Source organism: Episyrphus balteatus, chromosome 4, assembly GCF_945859705.1.
Source record: "Episyrphus balteatus chromosome 4, idEpiBalt1.1, whole genome shotgun sequence".
In the NCBI taxonomy this organism is placed as follows: Eukaryota; Metazoa; Arthropoda; class Insecta; order Diptera; family Syrphidae; genus Episyrphus; species Episyrphus balteatus.
Window position 1 is genome coordinate 53,833,884 of NC_079137.1, and position 24,676 is coordinate 53,858,559.

The 24,676-nt window shown below is 27.6% G+C and overlaps 1 protein-coding gene across 1 annotated transcript in view; it reads right to left on the reverse strand.

Annotated features, from left to right (window-relative positions):
* Positions 1–8,716: 8,716 nt before the first annotated feature.
* Positions 8,717–24,676, reverse strand: part of LOC129919261 (uncharacterized) — a 33,061-nt gene continuing 17,101 nt past the window's right edge. Inside the window, exon 2 of the mRNA XM_056000115.1 lies at positions 8,717–8,824. Within this exon, the coding sequence (XP_055856090.1) occupies positions 8,717–8,824 (108 nt within the window). The remainder of the gene's footprint in view (positions 8,825–24,676) is intronic.

A 24,676-nucleotide genomic window follows, 5' to 3' on the forward strand; every position in this document is an offset into this window, starting at 1 on the left:
TCATTTTATGTTAACAACGCTTAAAGAAAAACAAGTTTTTTGTTTATTCATTTATTTTTTCTTAAAATTTTTATTAGTATTTTAAGTAAATTTAGTCGTTCTTTCTTTGTTTTCATTCAATTCATAAGAAATAAAAACACTTTCATTTTATTAGATTTTCAATCAAATTGTTTTTTTGTTTTTTCTCTTTATAACCAGATATTACCAGAATAAGAAGGAAAAAAAAAAATCATCAAAGAACAAGCAGAATAGTCATGTTTGTTTGGCTCTTCCTAAGGCTCATCAAAACGTAAATCACAAGTAAACAAATAGGAACAAAAAAAAAAAAGAAGAGGAAAACCCTTATCCTTTCCTTCCTAGAGGAATTTCATGCCAAGTTTGGAATTAAATCAAATTACACAAAGGAGTGACAATGTCTTCATGCATAATTTATGAATCATGAATCAATTCCTTGAACTGGACTTCTCTGAATTGATGAAGAATTTTGGAAATAGAATTCAAAATTTTTGCTGACTTTATATCTATCTATGTATGTACTGACTTTTGACTGGCTTTTATTTGAATATTGTATCAATATTGTTCTTCTTCTTCTTAATATTTTGATGATGTTTGATGTCAATGATGATGAACTATAAAGTCAAGCCAAGAACTTTACTAATACGAAAAGTCATTTTACATACATATTTATCATATCCTTACAATAAACAAGCATGCATATATTCAAGTTGTATACACTTTTAAGCTATTTTTGAATTTATTTTCGCAAACATAATATTTCGCATCATTGAGTTTACAGTAAAAACATATTTTTGTTTTCCAAAATATAAAAAAATAATGATAAGGATTTGTATAAGAAAAAATCTTGGACTAAATGTAAACACATTTTAAAAGAAAGTCACCGTAGAAAATTTTCCCAATGGGATTTTTTCTCTTTATTTGCTTTAAAATGCATTTCATTTCATTTTCTAAGATTTGAATTTTATTTTTATTTGTTTTGAAGAATTGAGAGCAAAATGAAAATTTGTTGATGACTGAATTTTATTTGCCAATAATGTGGACGAGGTCCTGTTTTTTTTTTGTATTTATTTTATTTTCGAAGCAAGGACAACAAGTTTATTTGCAGTTCAGAATATTTATTGGTTTTGTATGATTACTTTTTATATGAAGTTTGAAGTCAATAAAATGTTATATTTTCATATCAAACATACCTTGGTTGATTTATTTCAATAGCTACAAATTGTGTGTCAGCATTATCTTATATCCTTTTTTACTTTGAGTCCTATTCAGTATACATATTACTTTATGACCTTTAACAGATCATATGAAATAAATCCTACAGAATATCTAACCATTTCATAAAAATAAAAAAACAAATCTTTCAAATGCGCATACGAGCGGTTATTAGTTGGTAAGTTTCAAGTTATGAAATTTTTCAAATTCTAATATACCTAAACAAAAAATCACTCATACACCATACACTTTATTTTAGCTATCATGTTTGTGTGCTTTTAAAATGCTTTCAGTGAATTGTATTTGACTTTTCATTTTATTTTACAGTTTCTTGATTACATAATACATAATATTTTTAGAAACTAATTTTATTTAAATTAATTATTAAATTTTAATTTTTTGAGTCTTTTTTTCCGACTTCTTGACCCTGTTACGTGGCAGGTCTTAGAGACATAACAAAATATTTCGACAGAGAAAATTAAATTTAAAAATTTGAATATGTCATTCGTCATAAACATTTTTAGCACAAGAACCAAAATATACTTTTCTGAAGGTTTTAGGTGTGCTGAACTCAATGAACTCAAATAAGTAATATTCTACATATTTACCTCCATTTTAGAAATATTACCGGAAAAAAAAGAATTTTTTTTTTTTACTGTTTTTGAAGTAATAATTGAATAAATTGTTAATTTATTTTAATTATTTAATTTCAAAAATTCAAACAAATTTAAACTAAGAACGGATCTTATCCACAATCTCAATACGAAAACTCTTAAATTAAAAGTAAAAATTAACTAAATAGCTATTTTCACTAGTGATGGGAACTATCGAATAGTTGTAAAATATTCATTCATTCGATAGTTTTAAATTATCCATTCATTTAGTTACTATTTTCATTGGAATAGTTTTTTTTATACGATAGTTTTTTCATTCCAATAGTTTTTTTAAACGTTAGTTTTTTCATTCAAATAATTTTCTTAAACGATAGTTTTTTCATTTGAATAGTTTTCTTAAGCGATAGTTTTTTCATTCAAATATTTTTCTTAAGCGATAGTTTTTTATTTGAATAATTTTCTTAAACGATAGTTTTTTTCATTTGAATAGTTTTCTTAAGCGATAGTTTTTTCATTCAAATATTTTTCTTAAGCGATAGTTTTTTATTTGAATAATTTTCTTAAACGATAGTTTTTTTCATTTGAATAGTTTTCTTAAGCGATAGTTTTTTCATTTGAATAGTTTTCTTAAGCGATAGGTTTTTTCATTTGAATAGTTTTCTTAAGCGATAGTTTTTTCATTCAAATAGTTTTCTTAAACGATAGTTTTTTCATTTGAATAGTTTTCTTAAGCGATAGTTTTTTCATTCAAATATTTTTCTTAAGCGATAGTTTTTTATTTGAATAATTTTCTTAAACGATAGTTTTTTTCATTTGAATAGTTTTCTTAAGCGATAGTTTTTTCATTCAAATATTTTTCTTAAGCGATAGTTTTTCATTTGAATAGTTTTCTTAAGCGATAGTTTTTTCATTCAAATAGTTTTCTTAAACGATAGTTTTTTCATTTGAATAGTTTTCTTAAGCGATAGTTTTTTCATTCAAATATTTTTCTTAAGCGATAGTTTTTTATTTGAATAGTTTTCTTAAACGATAGTTTTTTCATTTGAATAGTTTTTTATACCATAGATTTTATTCGATAGTTTTATTCGATAATTTTATTCGATAGTTTTTATTAGAATGAATAAATGAATGAATGAATGAACTATTCGATAGTTCAAATCATTCAGTTACTAACTATCGATAGTTCAAATCATTCGATAGTTCCCATCACTAATTTTCACATACGATTACTTAAATTTTCTATTCAAATTTTATTTAATTTGCACCCAAAATTAGTTTCTTTTTGTTGTGTAAAAACTGTTACATCGTTATCCATATGGGAATTTTAAATTAGACAAACACAAAACTTAATCAACCATTACAGATCTAAAAACGACATCCAATGTGTTGAATATGTTCCGAAGGTAATCAAAAAACTTGCAAAGTTATTTCAAAATTCCAATTTCCAATGTGGAAAAGCCTCTCTCAAAACGTATGCCCAATATTTGAATCACAACTACTGTGATGCAATTTGTAAGGTAGAAAGTAGGTAGGTAACCTACCTTAACATGGCTTTGCATTGTGTTGTGAATTAAAACCAAAAATCTGAATACATTATAAGATGAACAATTCAACCAAAAACATGTTGCAGAAACAGAGAATGAGTGCTTATTGCCCAGTTAACTCCCTTTTCGAATTCCAAAACTCTAAAACAATTATCAAAACCTAAACAAAAATTCACAAAAACCAATTATCCCTCCACTTTGTTTTGTGTTGACAAATCAATGCAAAAACCAAAACCATTGCATTTGACCATCGCACAATGGGCCCAAAGGACCATTTGCGTCTCAAAAATGGTTTTTATGAAATTTTAATTTTTAGTAATTTCTTTACGGAAATGAATCAAGGGAAAGTCAATCTATATGTTTTCATTAAAAATTGATTTTTAAAATTGCAAAATTGTATCTGAAGTCTTCACTTGAAAATACTTTGTTTGAGTAACAAAATAAACCAAATCTTCACGATACGTTTTCAAAACTATATTTGAATAAATTATATAAGTGTTGTATGTCGTTGGAAAGCTTATTTTAACCGCTATTTATATTGCTGAAAATAAAAATTTTTAAAAATACATTTTTAATTAATATTATTTTTTTCACACAATAAGCTTTTATTTGCATTTTTTTAATTTCGAATTGAGTTTTAAATGTTTCCGCTGTCTTCCGCTGTCTACTTTTTTTCACAAATTTGTTCTTTGGTTTATGTACTAAAAGATACAAAAAGAATTGGCTGCTTTTATCTGCTTTTCTTTGATAGAGAACGATATATCTGTCGAAAGACATAATACAAAAAAACGTATTTTGGTGCATCCTGACCTGTTTCAATACATATCTTGAGTTCTATTGATCGCACTGTCAAGATTGATGTCTTTAGGCCTTGGGGAAATGACAGAGCAACAGTCCTTATATTCAGAATGTGATTTTCTGTTATTTTAGCCTACTCACATTAATTGGAAAACTCGCGATATTTAACCTCTCGGAAACCATATAAAGCCGCGATTTAAAGCTGCCAGACTTTTGAATTCGTTATTAGAACGCATAAGGCTATAAAACTGCATTCTCACATCTTGGTTATACGCTATGCCTCATCTCCCAAAATTTGCTGTGGGCTCTTAGACTTAGTATATGCACCCGAAATTGAAGATATTTGTATATTGAACAATTCAGTCATTGTACTATTAGAAAAAGTCTAAGGTAGCAGAAAAATGTTAGAATTTAATATTGTAACTGTTGAAAAAAATTTCATCTATGGAAAAAGTTAGATAGAAATTTTATTTACTGATTTTGATTTTACTCGAAGATTTTCAAAAGAGCTGTTTAAAGTATTTAATTAAGAAGGATTTTCGTGAAAATTGACAACCAGTTTTTTTTTTGTGATTTATTTTTTTTTTGCTCTTTTCTCAAAAGCTCAGTTTTTCGACTATTTCACTTTACCTTACAAACGACTTTATTTAAAATGAGTATAATCAATATTTTTCTTATAATTTTCAATAAAATAGCTTTAATTTCAAATAACGTAACACAAACAAACTACATTAAAATGTATTTTTTCTATATTTCATACTCATAAAAATAATTAAGTAATTTTAAGACACGAAAGGAAGATCTTTATAAAATTAAGAAACCAGTTTTATCTTATTTTGCAAAATTTGAGAAAATAATCTTTTAAGATACAAAAGTTACAGATTTTTGAGACGTTCTAGCCTAGTCAAAGTCGTATTTTTTTAGCTTTGAATAAACATTTAATACTTAAATAAAAATATTAGGTAATAAAACAGTGTGTCAAATAATTTATTAAACATTTCAGGTAATATATTCCTAATTTGAGTTAATTATTTTCAGACTCGAAAAAATGACAGATTTTTGGAACGCCATAGTCTAGCCAAAATTGTACTTTTTGAACTTTGCCTAGCTTTTCAAAGCTCAAAATTTCTGATACATTAAAGATTATATGTTCCAAATTTGGTTTAATTATTTCAGGAGACAAAAAAGTTACAGATATTTTTAAATACCCAAATCAAGCGAAAATCGTACTTTTTGAACTTTGACTAATTTTTAAAAGCTTAAAAATAATTTTAATTAAAAAAAAAGTAAGTTGAATGATTCGTTATAATATCAAAGGCATTATGTCCCAAATTTGAAGCAATTATCTCAAAAGACAACAAAGTTACAGATTTTTGAGACGCCTAAGGCCATATGGGCCCACTGTGCATCGCTTTGCTTTACTTTGAAACGGGAAGGGATTTCCATACCACCTCTCTCGCTTCTGTCGATATTACCGAGATTTGATAATGGCCAAGAATTGCAAGTAGTTGCAATAATAGTTCCATATAGCCGGCTTGGCCATTGTCCGAGAGTTCATATCCCATTTAACCATCATACTCTTCGTCGTCGTTTGTTGGCATACAAGCCGAGTGGAGCTGACTGAAAGTATGAAAAGCAAAAGCGCTTTATTTGAAAACATTGGGTTGCTCATTGGTTCGTTGTGGGCAACACACAGCACAGAGTCTTATTTGCATTTTGAAACGAGTTGATGAAGTAAATGGACTCGTTGATCGTTCGCATGGACAAGAAACGAATTTGCTCTATGATGGTGGTTGGGTTCAATCAATCTGAAAACCAAATGCAGGTAAACAGAATTGATTAATCCCATTTGGAATGTTATGCTCCTCTCGTCCGTTCCGTTTGTCCGTTTTATCCGTCGTCCGTCTGTCTGATAGTTGAGTCGTCTTTCGTATAAACGTTCGACAGTTTGTTCACATAGCTTCGCTTCGTCGTCGTAGAGTCGTAGAGTTAGTTTTTAGTCGTTGGGGGGCGGGCACAGTAATTGTTGTTTGAAATTTGATTTGTAGCTGCTATTGAGGTGATTAGTGACACGCTAACACTTGCGTGGTGTGGTTATTTTAGTCACGTATAGTTTTGGGGTGATTTTTAACACACAAAACATACAAAACACGAAAAGCAACAATAATATTATGTTGTACCTACGAGTGTAAAATGCGGAGACCGAAAAAACCAAAGTATAAACTAAACAAAGCTAATTAACGACGGTGAAGGCTATTTCCGCATTAAATGTTGCATTTAAAGTGTATTTTGTTACGAAATTAAGAATCAGATAGAAAATGGAGAGAAAATACGGGGGAAAGATAGTCAAATTTTTAGATATTTGCGTGTACACAACTAAGTGATTTATGGAAAGAAAAATAAGTACAATGACTCTACATTATGGGGGACATGTGGAAATTGAAAAAGTACATTAATATAAAAAAAAGATGTCTAAAATGTGGTACAATTAAGGAATTTTAGGTATAAAGAAGTAACAATTCTGACAACAGAACAACAGAATTGGACTTTTTGATGAAGAACATGAATCCAATTTGGCTGATTGAGCTGTCAATATTTATATTGACATAATATTTTATTTTGATTGAAAGAATACCTAAATAAAAATCGACATGAGTCATTATTTTTAAAAAATTCAAATTAAGAGTAAAATAAAAATTCAAAGGTTTTTTTAGAACAAAACTTAACGGTTCTTGCCAAAAGAGAAAATAAAAAGTTTGACAGCTTTTGGCTAGACACGAAATAAATTAGACGCTTGTGATAGTTTTTTAATGTTGAGAACCAAAATATGAAAGGCACATAACCGTCGTAAATTTTAAATATTTGTCTGGTTAAATTACTATTTCATACAAAAATCTTTTGAAAATTATGTTTACTATGCTGTGTAGAAGTGGTTTTTTTACTGTTTAACTTATAAAAAAGTTATAAGTAAATTTTCGAAAGGTTAGCATGTGGGGTACATTTGCCATTTGTTTTTGTAGAATCCTAAAAAATCAATCCCTTCTTCGTGTTTTCAGCTAAAAAGAAGTTTTGTTTATGATTATTGGTTTTATTTGTATTAACTTTGATATTTAGGTAACTGGCAATCCCCCCGAATAGCACAGATGGGTTTTAATTTAGCAGATGTAACTCCAGTTAAACAATCTAATTGTTTTCCATTAATTTCAGAAACATATTTTTATACAATATTGTAACCCGAACAGCCGCATTTCCCCTCTTGATTTGCAACAAATTTGTGGCAATTCTGTTTTATAAAGGTTAAATTTTGTTATTTCTTGGTCTTATTTGTGTTTTCTGAACTAAAAACTGTTTCATGAAAGTTAACCTAATAAGTGTGCAACTAAGAATGAAGTCGAACATCAGCTTTACTTATGTTGTAGAAATGTTAAAGAAAGTAGTGACTTTTATTATTTTTGTTAGGATTTGTTATAATTAAATGAAGTGTTTGTTTTCGAAAACATCTAAAAAGTTTCCCAAAAGTTGTTATTCTAATTCTCATAAAATGTTTATGTCTTATGATGTTATAAAAAAGATAAAAGTCTAAAGTACTAAATCAATATAATACGTATAATAATTATGATTGAAAATGAAAGTTTTAGTCGTTTATGAACGGAAATTGTAATGCGATTACTATTTTTATCATAAAGATTAATGTTTTGCCTCTATAAAATTCACGCGCCACATAAATTATTGAAATTGGAGAAATAAATTGAAAATTAACAAATAATAATTTTTTGTATTTAGGTATAAAAGTTGGAAAAACACTGGGTAATGTTAGAAAATGGAATAAACAACTCTTTCCACTGAAATTTAATATGAAACAGCAACAAGAATATGAAAAATCATTTTAAAATTCATCACGTTAAATCATTTCGAATTTTGATGGAAGTCAAAATGGCGCTTGTTGCAAGAAACCGAACTAAAACAAGAGAATTTCAAATTAAAACTTTCATGTTATTAAACATATAACTTGAACAAAATAGAAACTTAATGTTGTAAAACAATCCCTTTCAACCATTTAACAATTTTGGTGCAACAGAGAAATATGCTAGTTTATAGTTTATACTTTGTCAGGCTTGCCATGGGTATTTTTTGTTTACATTTTTCCTATTTTCCACTTTAAGTGTGTTTTTATTTTAAGTCACATTAAAAATTCAAATGCTAATTGCCATCTTTTTTAAAAACACAATAAATATGAAATTAATAAAAAACAAAATGGCTGCAATCACTTTCGATTAAAAAAACATCTGACTTTCTAGGCATCTATTGAAATATGGAACGAATTGTTAAAAAAATATCAAAATTAGATATGACTTTTATATGTGAAAATTTAATTTTTTATTATGTTGGTATTTGTAATAATATTAAAATATTTTTGTTTTTCCATCCAGAAATCTACAATTTTTGTTTTCTGGCCTGTAAATTTTGTTTTATTGTCTTAGGCAACTCTGGCATATAATAACATTTCGTTTTGCTTCCATGGATTTACAACTAAGTACTACAACTAGCATCATCTGGCAAAATGGAATTAACAAAAACTATAATTCGGAGCTCCAGAAACATAACTATAATATCATTTGGAACTCGTTGTTGTTTCAACTTCAATACATAAAAAAATGTTGTAATTCTAGTTCTATATTTGTTAAACCAAACTTTCAAAAACTTAAGTGTAATAAAAACTCTTGAACGAAAAACAAAACAGTTGAGCTACAGTCAGTGTCAGTAAAAAGTTAACAGCTTACATTTAAAATTCTTTTTTGTCTAGATTTGTCCATTAATTTTATTTTAATAGTTTGGAAGTTTTATTCATGTGTTCCTACTTAATGATTTTTTAACATTAAACCGGTTAAATATTTGTATGAAAACGTGCTAAATGATTTCGCATGATAATAATTATTATTATAATAGTCTTAGATTTGAGAGGAATTGCTCTGCAATATGTTTTTTTTTTTTTTTTTATGTTTTGAACAAATATGATAAAATAAATTCATATACGTACCAATAATAATTGAAATAGCTAGGAAGGTTTTTTTTTTCTTTGAAAACCAATTAATGTGAAACTTTCATTAGACGCTGACTGTATATCTTAATGTTGTAGATGAAAAAAAAATGATTCCTTGACAGTTTGGTTTTACCAAACTGTTAATAAACCAGAATAAAACAAAAAACACTGGGTAAAGAAGAAGACAACAAAACATAGAATCGACTGAGTTACATTGATGTTTGATTCTTGTATCTGAAAACTTTTCTTAGTTTGACATTTGCTAAGCAAAACTACTGAAAAACCAGCATAAAACAGAAACATCCCTGAATGACAAAGATACAAAATCATATTTACTATTAAGTTACATTTATGTTTGAATGTTATATTTGAATCAGTTCTTGATTTGGCATATATGTTTAATCAAACTATTTGTAAACAAAAACAAAATAAATATATTTAAACATGAAATTGTATACACTACATATTATGTTATAACAACGATTAAGTGCTTAATTCTATGACCGTTTATTTGTTGTATGTTGGTTGTTTTGTTTCATTAAACTGTGGAACAATAACTAAAATAAAACAAAAACACCACCTAAGAAGGGATATGCCTGTATACTAGGGTGGATCGATTTTGTTTTTAATATTTTGATATAAACCATTGATAGAATGTTATCAAAAAGGTATGTCTAACTGAGTGAAAAATAAAAAAAAAAAACAATCAACTTTTAAATACTTTTTTGTTAACAAATACCTTAACTAATTATGGAAATGGAGAGCTAAACAATTCATGTTTTTTAATTCATAACTCATTTGTTCAGATTTTTCCTAGAGTGAGAATTAAAAGTCAAATATAACTTTTCCTTCATATTTTACACTCAGTGACAACTTTTTATAAATGACCGAAGTCAAAAAAAAAAAAAAACTTAAGTTAAATCGACCCACCCTAACGCTCAATAAGGAAGTTCAAGTATATTTGTTTAATAAAGACATCGAATAAAATGTAGATTGTAAAGGGAAATAAAAAAGTTAGTGCTTTCTTAAAAATTGTATTGTTGGTACAAAAAATGATTTTAATTTGTCTTTTACCAACTACTTGAACCATTCCAATGTTATTTAAATATTTTGTTCCATCCTTAAATATTCTAATTAGTATCATAGTTTGAGTGATGTTGTTAAATCGTTTTTTATGTATTTAAAATTATTCAAAACTAAAGATTTTAATTGAGTTACTCACTTGTTATAAAAGAATGCTGCATAAAGGTTTTATCAACATTTTAGTTGAAAGAAACCAAAATCGAAATTGAATAAGAGTAAATATAACTTTTTACCAACTTTTAACTTGGAGACTTGTTTATAATATCTAAACAACATCTGATTTTTTAAAGAAACAAGTTTGAACTTAATTAAAACCTATAAACAGCATTTCGAATAAAAAAGTTTCAAACAATTTTTTGGGTACAAAAATAAAACTGAGTTACAACGGCATTCGTTTCAGATAACCTCAGTATGATACAAATGCAACAAAAATCTTGTTGCAAATCGTATTTTGTGCTATTCGGGCCTCCCCACCCCCGTGGCAAAGCCTCCCATCTGGGGAGGCTTTGCCACATCACTTTTCGTTTTTTTGAATAAATTATTAAAAATAGAAATAATTAATATATCAAGATGAAAAAAATATTTAAGTGAAGATAATAAAGTCAATAATAATATCAGATATAAAAAAATTAAAACAAACGTAAAAACTTTGCGTTAAGTCAATTTTCCTAAATCCTGGCAAATCCTCCCCCTTCTACCCTACTTGCCTCAGAACCGTTTTCGTGATGTCTGATTCATAAAATAACATGACCGATTTCAAAGGCGTTTTTGAACAAAAATGTTTTCGTACATCTTATGTTAAAATTAAAAAAAAAAATCATTTTTGGATTTGAAAACCAAAAAAATTTTTTTTTTTTGGAAAATCAATTTTTTGAAAACGGATCAGTTTTCGAAACATTTTTGAAAATTTGTATATAAAAAAACTACACATAACACATATTGAAAATAAATAAATAAGATTGTTTTATAGTTTTTAGCAATCATAATTGGTTGTCAAATCTAAACAAAAGAGCTGAGCAACAAACTTTATTTGTTTTTTTTTTGTTTTTGTTCTTCAAGCCTTTGCAAACTTCAGCGAGAAGTCTTATCGGAAATTTACCTGCAACAAGTAACTTAGCTTCGTGAAAGATATCTGTAGCAAAATAATATCTAGTTTTAATTCTAGAAATAGAGACATAAAAATATAGTATTTTCTTAAAGTTAAATAAAAAAACTTTTAGTAGATTAGATTAGATTCTTCCTTTATTCATTAGATAAATTACAATTTTTTTTTTTCTATTGGAAATACGGACATGACAATGCCGTCTGCCGGAAATGACATTTCAGTAAAAGAAATAAAATTATATAAAGAGAAGATGTATCAAAAAGATTTACAATAAATTTGAAATAATAAATTACATAAATAAATATTACACAAAATATTAGACAAAAGTTTTATATTAACATAGAAATGAGGAATAAATTTGTATATAATTTTAAATTTTAAGTATTTAATATTAAATTTTAAAATTTTAAATTTTTTAAATTTTCAATTATTTTAAATTTTTAATATTTTTTAAAATTTTTTAAATTTTTTAAGTTTTTTTAAATTAATTTTTTTTTTTTTAATTTAATCAAATTATGGGAGAGCGAGAAACGTTTGCGCAATTTTAATGATTTGCAACATAAAAACTAGTAATTTTAATGATTTAAAACATAAAAAATAAAAAGAATATCAATTTTAATGATTTGAAACATAAAGATTTGATTAAAAGCAATAATTTGCAGCTCTTAAATTGAATAGAGACTTGTTGTAAGAACTAATTTAACAAAAAACTATTACGATAAGTTATAGCATGATTGCAATATTTATACAAGGTGAGCCAACCACGGGCGCCATTTAATATTTCGTAAAGACTATTTACGGACAGAAAACTTTCTTGGAAATGTAATCTTCGGATTTCTTGTAGAATTGGGTATACAGCAATGAAGTGGTAAATATTTTCAGACTCTCTCCTGTTACATAGATCACAAGTTTGCTGAAGATCGACTCTATGTGGCATGAAATTCAAATTTAATACTTCAACTCTAGCTCTGAATATGGTGCTTATAACTATTTTCACTTCTCTTCATTACTTTTATTAAAAATCCAGAATGAGCTTTCAGATTTTGCAAATAAATGGGTGGCAAACCTGATTCCACATGTATTGCGTAGGTAGGAGTAGCGTTTGGTAGACGGAATAAACGCTTGAAAAAGTACCTCTGTACAGTTACGAAATCTTCAAAGGGGTCTACTCCAAATGCCTGCACCCCGTAGCACATACAAGTGTTGACTGTGGCATTGAATACATTATACTTCGAGGACAGATCAATACTTTGGTTTGCGAAGAATTTTGGCCACATTATGTTGAGTGCCAGCTTTGCTTCTCTACTTTTTTCTTTCACATGATTTCGAAAGTTTAAGTTAAGGAACTACTTCTATCGACTGGTTATTGAGTCTCCAAGTCTCCACCCTTCTACTCCTTCGGTTCTCGAAAAAATAACTTCTGTTTTCAAGACGTTGATATGTAGATCCCATGTCTCACAGAAAGCCTGAAGTTTGTTTATTTGCAGTTGCAGAGTTGAAGGATTCTCTGCCAGCAACACCAAGTCATCAGCAGAACGACATAATGTATCCTGCAGTTTTATATTTTCCTAAAGGTATAATCTTTGAAGTCATATTGCTGCCACGATATAAAGTTACTTTTTTCAGATTCTTTATTAACGTAGCCCCCAAGCCCCAAGTATAAAGAAATATTGTGTATAGAATATAATTAAAAAAAAAAAAAAACATTTTTGGATTTCTTTAAAAGTATTTCAAAGTTTTGTTGATGAATAACCTCCTTTTTCAAAAATATAAGATCATTTTTGTTTCTTAAAATAGTTTTTGAAAACTATCTAGTCTAACGATTTGCAATACTTGTTTCTAAAAATTAATTTTTATACAAGTAATCAAATAGCATATCTACTTTATTACGTGATAAAAATTTATAAAAATGATCTTTAAATATACCATTATAAAATTAGATTTTATATTTTTTTTTTTGTATTTTCATATGATGTTGCAATTTTTTTTTTAATCAAAAAAGTTTTTTCCAATTTTACAATTTTCAAAAGTGAAATAATGTTTAGAAACTTTAACATATTAAATTTGTATATCCTTTTTTGCCTATTTTTGTGATTCATATAAATTTCTATTTTTTTTATTTTCTTAACGGTGACGGTGAGTGATACAAGAAAACTTCAAGGAACAATATTTGAAGTAAAATTTACCAAATTTGTAAAATTACTTAAAAGATTGAGTGGAGCGATTGAATATAAACATTTTTTTGTTTAAAAACTACTACTTTTTCCTGTAAAATAATAGTTTTCCGAATATTAATTAAGTCTTGGCCAGTATAATTTGTGTTTACCTATACAATTTTTGTTAGTCAAGTTCGTTACCGTATTTTAGATGACTCTTCATCCTGAAAGTGATATCCATTTGGTAATTCTTATATATTCCCGTTTTAAATACCATTTTGAAGAATAATTGGAGATTTATGAGGAAGAGATTTTTCTAAAGATTGCACTTGAGTCTATTTGTCTAACTGCTCATTATCAATAGTAATGTTCCATTCATACAAATTTTGGAAAAAAAACCATTACTCGCACTCATTAATAGTTCAAAGAAAACATTTGTATACAGCTCAACTTTTGAAAGATTATTGCTCTTCAGCACTTTTTCAGCTTATTTTAAGTTTTTCTATCATTCAAACTTGATCCATAGCCAGGCATATTTATTATTCAAACAAAGAAGGATTCCATTTGAATATCCCATCCGAGACTGTAATCCAATAAAAAAAAAAAAAAACTAATCAATAGATTAATTTCTTAGAGTAGATTTTTTTGTTTACCTCTTAAAAAATAATCATTCCATTCCGCGATTACCTTTTTGCTACCTTCTGTTGAAACTCACAATGAGCAACAGAACTTTTCATATCCCCGAGATGATGAAAGGAAACCTTTTTTTTTTTTTTTTTGAAGGTGCATACGGAATCAAGGATCAAAGTGCGACGGGTGTAATGGCATCCGCTTGCCACTTAAATTTCCCAATCAATTATGTACGTTAAGTACACCGCGACTTTTCCTAACGAATAACGAACTAACAATGGCAAATACTCGAAATGCCAAGCAATGACGGCGCAAGAGTTATGCAAAAAAAAACCACTCTCCGGCATCAACTTCATCTTCAGTTCGCATCTCATCATCGTCATCGTTAAGTAAACAACTCCGTTTTAATGCAACGCCAAACTCAAAATTTGAATAAACTCTGAGAGAGAATTGAATGCAAATTCTTTAAGCTTGCGGAAATAATAAGGAGCAGTTTTTCCTAGGCAATCCTATTCTTTCATATTTTCAATCCCAATCCCAAGACCAATCCTGATTTCAAACCGAATTGCAGTCATCACAATCCTATAGAGTCTCGACGTCGTCGTCCTTTTAGTCTCTTCACTCTATACCTCTTCCATAGTCAGCTTAGAAGAATATGGCATCTTTTTCTTCTTTTTCTTCTTCAAAATGAAGTCTAGCGAAAAAAGGGATGATGCAGGAAAATTATTTATTGTTTGAGAATACAATTCAAGGATAAAATGTGCATTTTCTGCAGTAATCGAATTGTTCAGATAGAAATGATTTCACCCTTAACGCTGCTGGCTGCTACTGCAGCCTCAAGTCGACAGCCCACTCAACACGAGCCCGATTCCGATTTCTATCCTGAACCGAATCCTTGCAAGGAAAATGATGATTTCCTCTGTCTAAGGAAATTTATATATATCTAACCATTCTACTACAAAGTCTATTTATATGATGAGACAAAGTATATGGACCCGGATGTGCGCACATAAAGATAAACACGTATACTCTCTCTCGCACAAATTCAAATTGAATAAAGATTTTTTTACCAGCATCATATAACTACACATGGATGCGGATGCGGAAGCGGATTGTGTATGACTTCGACTTTGTTCTCTGATTTGTTCTTCGGGAAAGGCAAAATGCAGTTAAGGCAAAGAAATAATAGAAAAATACTATGTAAAAAATAAGAATATAAAAAAAAATCTAAAAAATATACGAACGCTTTTCAAGAGATGATTTCTTGACTTTTTCAAGTTGTTTAATATTTACTTAGAATTTTTTTGAATTTTTCTTTAAAGAGAAGGAGAAAATGAAGGAGAATCTTTCAATTTGGTTAATTTGATCATTCCTTAAGCTTTTTTTAGAAAACAACATAATTAATTGTTTTGCAGTGTTAAAGGATTCATTTGCGTTTTTTCCTTAAAATGAAATTTCGAATTGAAAGAAGAAGAAAAGCTTTTTGTTTCAATTAGAAAATACCAAATTTTTTTTTATTATTCTTTTATAAAAAAAAAACGTCAATCCAATCAATTTTGGTCATTGCCAAATGATCATACAATGACTGCAAGCAAACTTTTTTCAAATTAAATTCTATAAAAATTATTAAACTTTGTTTTGAAATGCAAAAGAGTACAAACTTTGTCAAGTCTACGAAAAATTTCGACAACTTTCCTTATAAAAAAAAAATTGCTTGTAAACATTTTGTAGTTTCAAAAAAAAAATTTTTACTAATTAAAACTAAATTTTGAAAAAAAATCACTCTTCCAAATCAAAAAAAAAAGAAAAAACTAAATTGAAAAAAAAGAATGCAGGCCACACACGAACTTGGTCTTAAAGTTAAAACTGCTTAATTTTTTAACACTTTTTAGGTATATAAAATTAATAACGATAAAAAAACACATTAAATTAATAACGAAGAAAAAAATAACAAAAATAATAAAAAATTAGCTCCAAAACTGGTATGCAATTTAATTTTAAGATGCATTTTCAGAAAAAAATATTTTCAAAATCTTTAGATTTTTTTAAACTAATATTTAGGCATTAACATTTTTTTGAAGAAAAAAAAAAAAATTAGTAGGTATGCCATTTTGCTAAAATTATTAATCAGAACCAAATATCAAAATTTAAAAAAAATTCACTATGCCGTTTCCGACAATTTGAATTTTCAAAAAAAATCAAGATTTCTTTAAAAATCGAAAGATTAATATTTTTAAAATATTTTTTTTGATTTATATTACAATAATACAATTACTTTTACATAAAATATTTTCCTAAGTTGTTTTATTTTGTTGAATATTTTGCTTAGGCCAAGCAAAATATTCAAAATTCAATCGATTACAATTTTAAATCAAATCATAGAACGCACCAAGTTTTTTATAAATCTGTCAAAATTTTGTGTGTGAGAATATTAATTCCAACATAGAAAAACTTGGCTCCGTTTTTTAAAAGTTATGTTTTTGTTGAGACATTACTCACATCTTAAATAAAATCCTAATAACGTTTGATTAACCTCTTTTGTGTAAAAGGCCTCCAATACGAAAATCTCAATCCCAACATTAACATTGAGTTGTGTCCTATCGCAACTTTGCCTTTATTATATTTTGAGTAGTATATTTTTAACAGATAAAAGTTTATCACAATAGCAAAGTCAAAAATTTTCTATCAGCTCGCGTTTTCGAGATATTCCCGTTATAAAATCTCAATAATCGATTTTTAGCTATACTCTTTAAGCATTTCTTTAGTACTTGTATCACCTTAATTAGAGCTGTTATAAATAAAACTGAGGGCAACAATTGCAATTTTTTTAATCAACAGTCAACAGAGGTCAAGAAACTTCATAAAACAAAAAAATTGCAATTTTGTTTACCCAGTTTAATTATAATAAAAGTAATCATTTGTTAGTGTATACAGGATAAAATATTTACTCAGTAAAATACTGACTGCCAACAAATACGTTATAAGTAAATGGTCCGAGTTGGTGGTTAATCCGTTGAGTCAAAATATCTTAGCCGAAAATTTAATTACCTACATAAACTCAACACTGAGTCAAAAACGCTCTGTGGTGTGCATATTTGATCAAAAACTTGAATATAAGATGGTTCATAGCCACATTAATGTTCCATAAAGTACCTGAAATAAAAAAAAGTACGTATACGCCACCGAGCACATTTTTTAAAAACAAATTTTTCTATCTTTTCCAAGTTTTTTTTTTTTTTTTTTAATTTTGTCACCTCGAGCCACTTAAATACTCTTTAAAACTCTCAATTATAATAATTCATTTTCAAACTTTAGTCAAAAAATGTCCAAAACAGAAGTTTGTGTTAATTGTTTTCACAAAAACTCTTTTTTTTTTTATATGACCTCATTTCCAACATCTTCAACCCCATGTCAACCTTAAACAGCGACTATATTTATGTACCCATTATGTCGTGAATTTGCTTTTATAAACCTTATCACCGCTAACAAAATAATTTAAACACACATAATTATTTCCGTTTTGACGTATTTATTTATAAATTATAAAGCAATGCCAAGCTTATCCTTTATAATGTTCACGTACACGTACTAACAACACGCACACACACCGCAAAGAGACCAAAAAAAAAATATCTTTTGAATTTCCATTTAGCCAGGTCCTTTGTACGTTAATGCTGTCTATCTGTTTCTAAATGGAAAAAAAACAAAAAAAAAAAAAAAAATAACACAAAACAATGTGTGGACAAAAAGAATTCCAACTGAGCTTTGCTTTGTTAGCGCCCTATTTTTCTCTGCATGACCTTGGCACACCGGCATTTGTCATCAAACCAAAGGTAACTACGTGCGCTGAGTTTTAATTTTCTTCTCATTTTTGTTTGGGGGGCTTGAAAGTAATAAATTGAGGTATATTTTTCAAGAGAGATATCTAATTTGAAATAATTTAAGAAATTTATTTTATCAAATTAAAGGACTATTTCAATATTAAAATTCGGAAAAAGTGACCTTAAAACCCTTTTGTAATCAAAAAAGTTTATCTGTATATTCTTCATGTTTATTATTTTGAAAATCCTTAAACTCAAAGGAAATCTTGGTGGTCCTTAAGAAAATGTTTGCCAACATTTAAAGAGCCAAAGCATCATCTCCTGAGTTGTATTTATTAACCTGAGGTGAGATGCAATCAACAAACTCCTTAATGGCATTTCATCGTTTCGTTGCTGCTATTTCACTAACGATTTGTTTACATTGATTTTATTGAACTATCAAATGCAGTTCATCAGCAAATTAAATTTTATTTCCATGTTTGTGTTAATAAAGAGAAGTGTATTTACTTTGGCATACATCTCGTCGATTTCAAGGCAGAGTGGCATAAGTCGAAATTTGTCATTTTTTAGTTTAGAGCACAGAACTGATTAAAAAAAACGCAATTTGTCTGTGTTAAACGCGCTTTTCTACTTCTTCTATAGTTCCCACGTTATGAAAAAGTGTCCCTGTTAATTTACTTAAATATCCCTGTCATTTTGTATACATTAATGGCATTTCTTTAGTTATGCCGTTATCGCAGATAGGATTGATTTTGTGTTTTCAAAGAAAACGGCACAACTAAGAAATGCCCCATCATCATTTCGGCATTTTTGTCGTATTAAACTGTTCGTAAGTCCGTAAATCGTATTTTTTGTATCTTTTTCGTTATGAGTTAAAATAATATTATATTTTTAGTTTTGTCTTTTGTGCAAAACTGCACTTTTTTCCATAGGGGTAGAAAAAACCAAGGTGAAAAATAGTTCTTTTTTTTTTTGAAAAACGGCATAACTCCAAAATATTTTTTTTAAATATTGCATTTTCTATAAAACTTAGTATACCATCTCATACCAAAAAAAGAAATGCAATTTTTCTGTGTCTATAACTTTTGAGTTTTGTTTTTTTATTGACAACGAAAATCATTTTTGAATGATTCAAAAAACTTTAAATGGCTCTCCTGAAAATTAGCAAATTTCGACTTATGCCACTCTGCCTCAAAAGCGACGATATACATATTATGCAAACGAAAATACTCGAACAAAATCAAAGTATCTAGATACTCTTGTTTGTGAACTTGTATCTTGTATTTTCTATCTTTACATACTTCACTTTAAATTAATGTTGTTTTTAGTTGCATAATATTATATATATTTGAACTTTTCTCTGCTGACGTTAAACTTGTTGTACATATATATATTTTTTTTAAGTGTTTATTCACTTTAGTGCTCTTCGAACCATTGGCAATGCAAACACTCATTGATGTAATCGAAAATACCGCACTGATTTCCATTTACTAATTTCAGTCAAGTACTTATCTATTCCATAAAAATATGCATACCTACAGTTAAGGAACTAGTGGCAGTCAAAAATTGATTCAAAGCAATTAAATAAATATGTCAAATATAAGACGTATTCGGATAACGTCTTGAAAATTTTAGTTTTTATTTTATTCGAATAAATAAAATCGGGATGAATTTAAGTGCAATCCAATTAACTGACTCTTCAGATCAGACGGCAGCAGCGATTCACAGCAAATTGTCATACAATTGGCAGGTTAATTAATTAATGCGCCTTTGTTTGTGGCCTATTGCTATTGCCTTTATCAAAGTTTTCAAGACTCCGCGTCCGCATGCAAAAAATAAACAAAAGGAAACTTCAAATATTGTAAATACCTGAATTCTTTTTGTAATTATTATTGGAGGGATTAAGATTTACATTATTATGCAATTTATTTATAGAGAGTGGGAGACAAAATATTCCCTGGAGGCTTTGTTGTATTGTCAATCTCAATATTCATTTAAATATTTACTTCAATTTAAGGATTTAATAAATTAATTTTGATTCATTGCTTTTGTATGAAAATAAAAAATGGGCGCCATGTTTATAAAGTTTGAAATAGGGTTATACTTACATTATTGGTTAACCATTCCAACTCAATTACACAATTAATATAATAACATTATATTATTGGTTAATTTGGTAGAGTTCACAGAAAACATATTTCGATCTACTATTGAATCAAAAGTTCTTTCGAAATCTTTAAAATATATGTACATTTTCGTGGCCCGTTTTTTCTTTCTCTAGAATAAAAAACTTGATCAAATATCTCAAAACGTGAAAAAAGATGATCCTGAAACTCTAATAGTTTTCTTACAATGAGTTTTGTTACAAGCATTCAGAAATGACAAGAAAATGAATTATCATTTTTAGCATGCACTTATAGATAAGGACCAAAATAGTTGACCTAAGGAATACCCTCAAGAAAAAGTCTTGAAATTGAAATACAGTTTCAAAATTTTATCTGATGGACTCTATGCAGAGGCGTAGGACGTTCTACCAATCTTCAAACACTTTCTTCAATCAAATTTTCATAATTTTTTTTTCCATAGTCACCAAAAACATATAGAAACACAATCTTAAAATCTTAGTTATGCATTCATAAAGAAATACGACATGCTTAAAATAAATAGAATCTGTATTAAATTTTAAAGTCTGCTAGAGTAAGCAGAGAATTATCTTCTTGATTTCTTGAATGTTTAAATTTAAACGAATCTATTAAATTTAATAAGAAAATCTTTTAATTTTTCTGTGGGGACATTTTAATTTAAAGTGGATTTTCATATCAAATAAACTGTATGCCACTTAAATACAATATGATTTCTGATTGAATTTACTTAAACTGTTTTAGTTTTAAAGTGGGATCCTATAAACAAAAATTACTAATGTTTTTATTTTTTTCCTTAGGGTAAATTAGGGCATTATGACATACCTAAGCACAAACTCAAATAACTTTACTACGGACAACAATTTTTACTTCAATCATTTTTTTTTTTTATTAAATTGCATAAAAACGTAACATAAATAATTTATTTAAGAATAAAAATTCAAGCTTTTTAACCAAAAATAAATTAAATTAAAAATAGTACAAAAAAAAACCATATTGCCCTATGTACGGGAAATTTGGCGAACCCCATTTACTTCGGAGCCCTTTACTTTTTTGACGTATATTCGGCATTTCTGAAATATGTATAATTGTAAACAAGTTTCATAAAATTAACGTTAAATTGTTGTTATTTTCAAATTAAAAAAATGCAGAGACATAATGTAAGTTACTTTTGAAATTAGTTTTACATAAGAACATTATGGTTCAGTCGGGTATAATGTAGCGCCATAATGCCCTTATTGCATCTGCGCCATATTGCAAAATTTACACATATTCCCAAAAGCCAAAAACAATTCTTACTTCATTTAAAATATTACAATTTATATAACCAAACCAAAACTGTACTCTGCATTCCACTCTTCACTACAAACACGGGCACTGTATAGTTACCGAGATACACACAAACAAAAACAAAGCGATATTATATTGGAACCCAGAACCGGTATATTTTTTTTGTTTTCTTTTTTGTTTGGCACAAAAATAATAGCCCTGACCTGCGTTTTTCACAAGGCTAGTGGTCGACGAAGACCAAAGTTTCTGCATTGGTTTTATTTAAAAACGAGTATTGGAAGTATGAAAGTTTAAAGGTGCGCCATAATTCCCGAAGTTACCCTAATATTTTAGTTTTTGTTTTGGGTAAAATCTTTCAATTTTGTATTTAGTCAACTATAAACCAATTTGTTGGATTTGGAAGTAAATATAATTTGTTTACAAATTAATGAAAAACATACATACTAGATAGTAGAGTAACTAAACCAAATTATTAGGGAACCCGGCCGAACAGCTCTGATTTTGACGATTTTTTTTTTCAAACGTAGGTAATTAAAAATACTTTAAAGTCTATAGATTAAAAATTGCCGGTGTTGCCGTATTGTTTTTTAAAATTAAAATTGATTTCTTTTTAACAGAACCATTTTTTTTGCTTAAATTTCATAAAACAAATGATAGCAAAAGATTCTCTAGGTAATTTAAGGAAAATATATAAAAGGCAGTAAGGGACAATCTTCCATCGTTTAAGCGATAAATGCAATTTTCTAACATTCTGACCTCAAACACAAAAAAAATATTTTGAAAACAACGGCAACACCTACAATACTTTAAAATACATTTTTAAAAAGCCAGAAGCTCATTCTTATCTCTTAAATTTAAATCCACTAAATTTAATCAAGACTTTTTTGAAAAAATGGTCCTCAAACTCAGAATTAAAAAAAAAAAATGTTATTAGAAAAATTTAAAATTACTTTTTTCCAAACTTTTTCTAATAAAATATGAATTTATTTAAAAAAAATGTTTGGCCATAAATATTATCAGTTGAATTTCGAAGCAAAAAAGGTAAAATATATCACACTTTTGAAAAAAAAATGAAAAATTACTTCAATTTCAATGGTTTTTTTTTATTAAAACTGAATTTTTGCATTGAAATAATTAATTTTCTTAAATACTGTGGTAAATAGGAACTTTTGCTATTTAACTTTCAACAGTAAGGGTTATTAAATGAATAAAAAATAATTTTATGTTTAGATGTTGAACTTAAAAAAAAAATAAGTTACATTTTTTTTCAAAACTTTTATTAAAAAAAGTTCTTCGAAAATGAAATACTTTTTAATTTTTTTCATAAACCGTAATACATATTGACATTTCCTTTTATAATTTGAAATCATAATAAATGCGGCCAAAAAAATTTTAAAATAAATGCATTTTACATTACGACCAAGTTTAAAAAACGACATGTTAAAATTTTTTCAATAATTTTTTTTTTCAAAAATCTGAGTTCAATTACCATTCTTTCAAAAGTCGTTCATTCAATTAACTTATTTTTTTTTGTGTTTGAAGTCAATTAATAAGAAAATTGCATCTATCGCTTGAACTATGGAAGATTGTCCCTCACTCCCATATATTTTTTTTCCTTGAATTTCCTAGACAATCTTTTGGCATCAATTAATTTATGAAATTTAAGAAAAATTTTTGAAAAAAATTTGTTTTTGTTCACAAAAATCTTCAATTAAATTTAAAAAATCAAAACGGCAACACCGGCAATTTTTAATCTATAGACTTTAAAGTATTTTTAATTACCGACGTTTAAAAAAAAAGATCATCAAAATCTAAGCTGTTCGGCCGGGTTCCCTAATATTGCCAATTTTTGAGCTTTAGTTACTCCACTAAGAGTGAAACCAATCCTTTTGGGCAAAAATTATAAAGTCCTGCCATAGAACGACATATGATTAGATTAGATTAGATTCTTCCTTTATTCATTAGATAAATTACAATTTTTTTTTCTATTGGAAATACGGACATGACAATGCTGCCGTCTGCCGGAAATGACATTTCAGTAAAAGAAATGAAATTATTTAAAGAGAAGATGTATCAAAAAGATTTACAATAAATTTGAAATAATAAATTACATAAATAAATATTACACAAAATATTAGACAAAAGTTTATATTAACATGGATATGAGGAATAAATTTGTATATAAATTTAAATTTTAAGTATTAAATATTAAATTTTTAATTTTAAAATTTTAAATTTTTTAAATTTTCAATTATTTTAAATTTTTAATATTTTTTAAAATTTTTTAAATTTTTTAAGTTTTTTTTTAAATTAAATTTTTTTTTTTTTTATTAAATTATGGGAGAGTGAGAAACGTTTGAGCAATTTTAATGATTTGCAACATAAAAACTAGTAATTTTAATGATTTAAAACATAAAAAAAAATAAAAAGAATATCAATTTTAATGATTTGAAACATAAAGATTTGTTTAAAAGCAATAATTTGCAGCTCTTAAATTGAATAGAGACTTGTTGTAAGAACTAATTTAACAAAAAACTATTACGATAAGTTATAGCATGATTGCAATATTTATACAAGGTGAGCCAACCACGGGCGCCATTTAATATTTCGTAAAGACTATTTACGGACAGAAAACTTTCTTGGAAATGTAATCTTCGGATTTCTTGTAGAATTGGGTATACAGCAATGAAGTGGTAAATATTTTCAGACTCTCTCCTGTTACATAGATCACAAGTTTGCTGAAGATCGACTCTATGTGGCATGAAATTCAAATTTAATACTTCAACTCTAGCTCTGAATATGGTGCTTATAACTATTTTCACTTCTCTTCATTACTTTTATTAAAAATACAGAATGAGCTTTCAGATTTTGCAAATAAATGGGTGGCAAACCTGATTCCACATGTATTGCGTAGGTAGGAGTAGCGTTTGGTAGACGGAATAAACGCTTGAAAAAGTACCTCTGTACAGTTACGAAATCTTCAAAGGGGTCTACTCCAAATGCCTGCACCCCGTAGCACATACAAGTGTTGACTGTGGCATTGAATACATTATACTTCGACAGATCAATATTTTGGTTTGCGAAGAATTTTGGCCACATTATATTGAGTGCCAGCTTTGCTTCTCTACTTTTTTCTTTCACATGATTTCGAAAGTTTAAGTTGCTAGACAACAGTACGCCAAGGTACTTGAACTCAGGAACTACTTCTATCGACTGGTTGTTG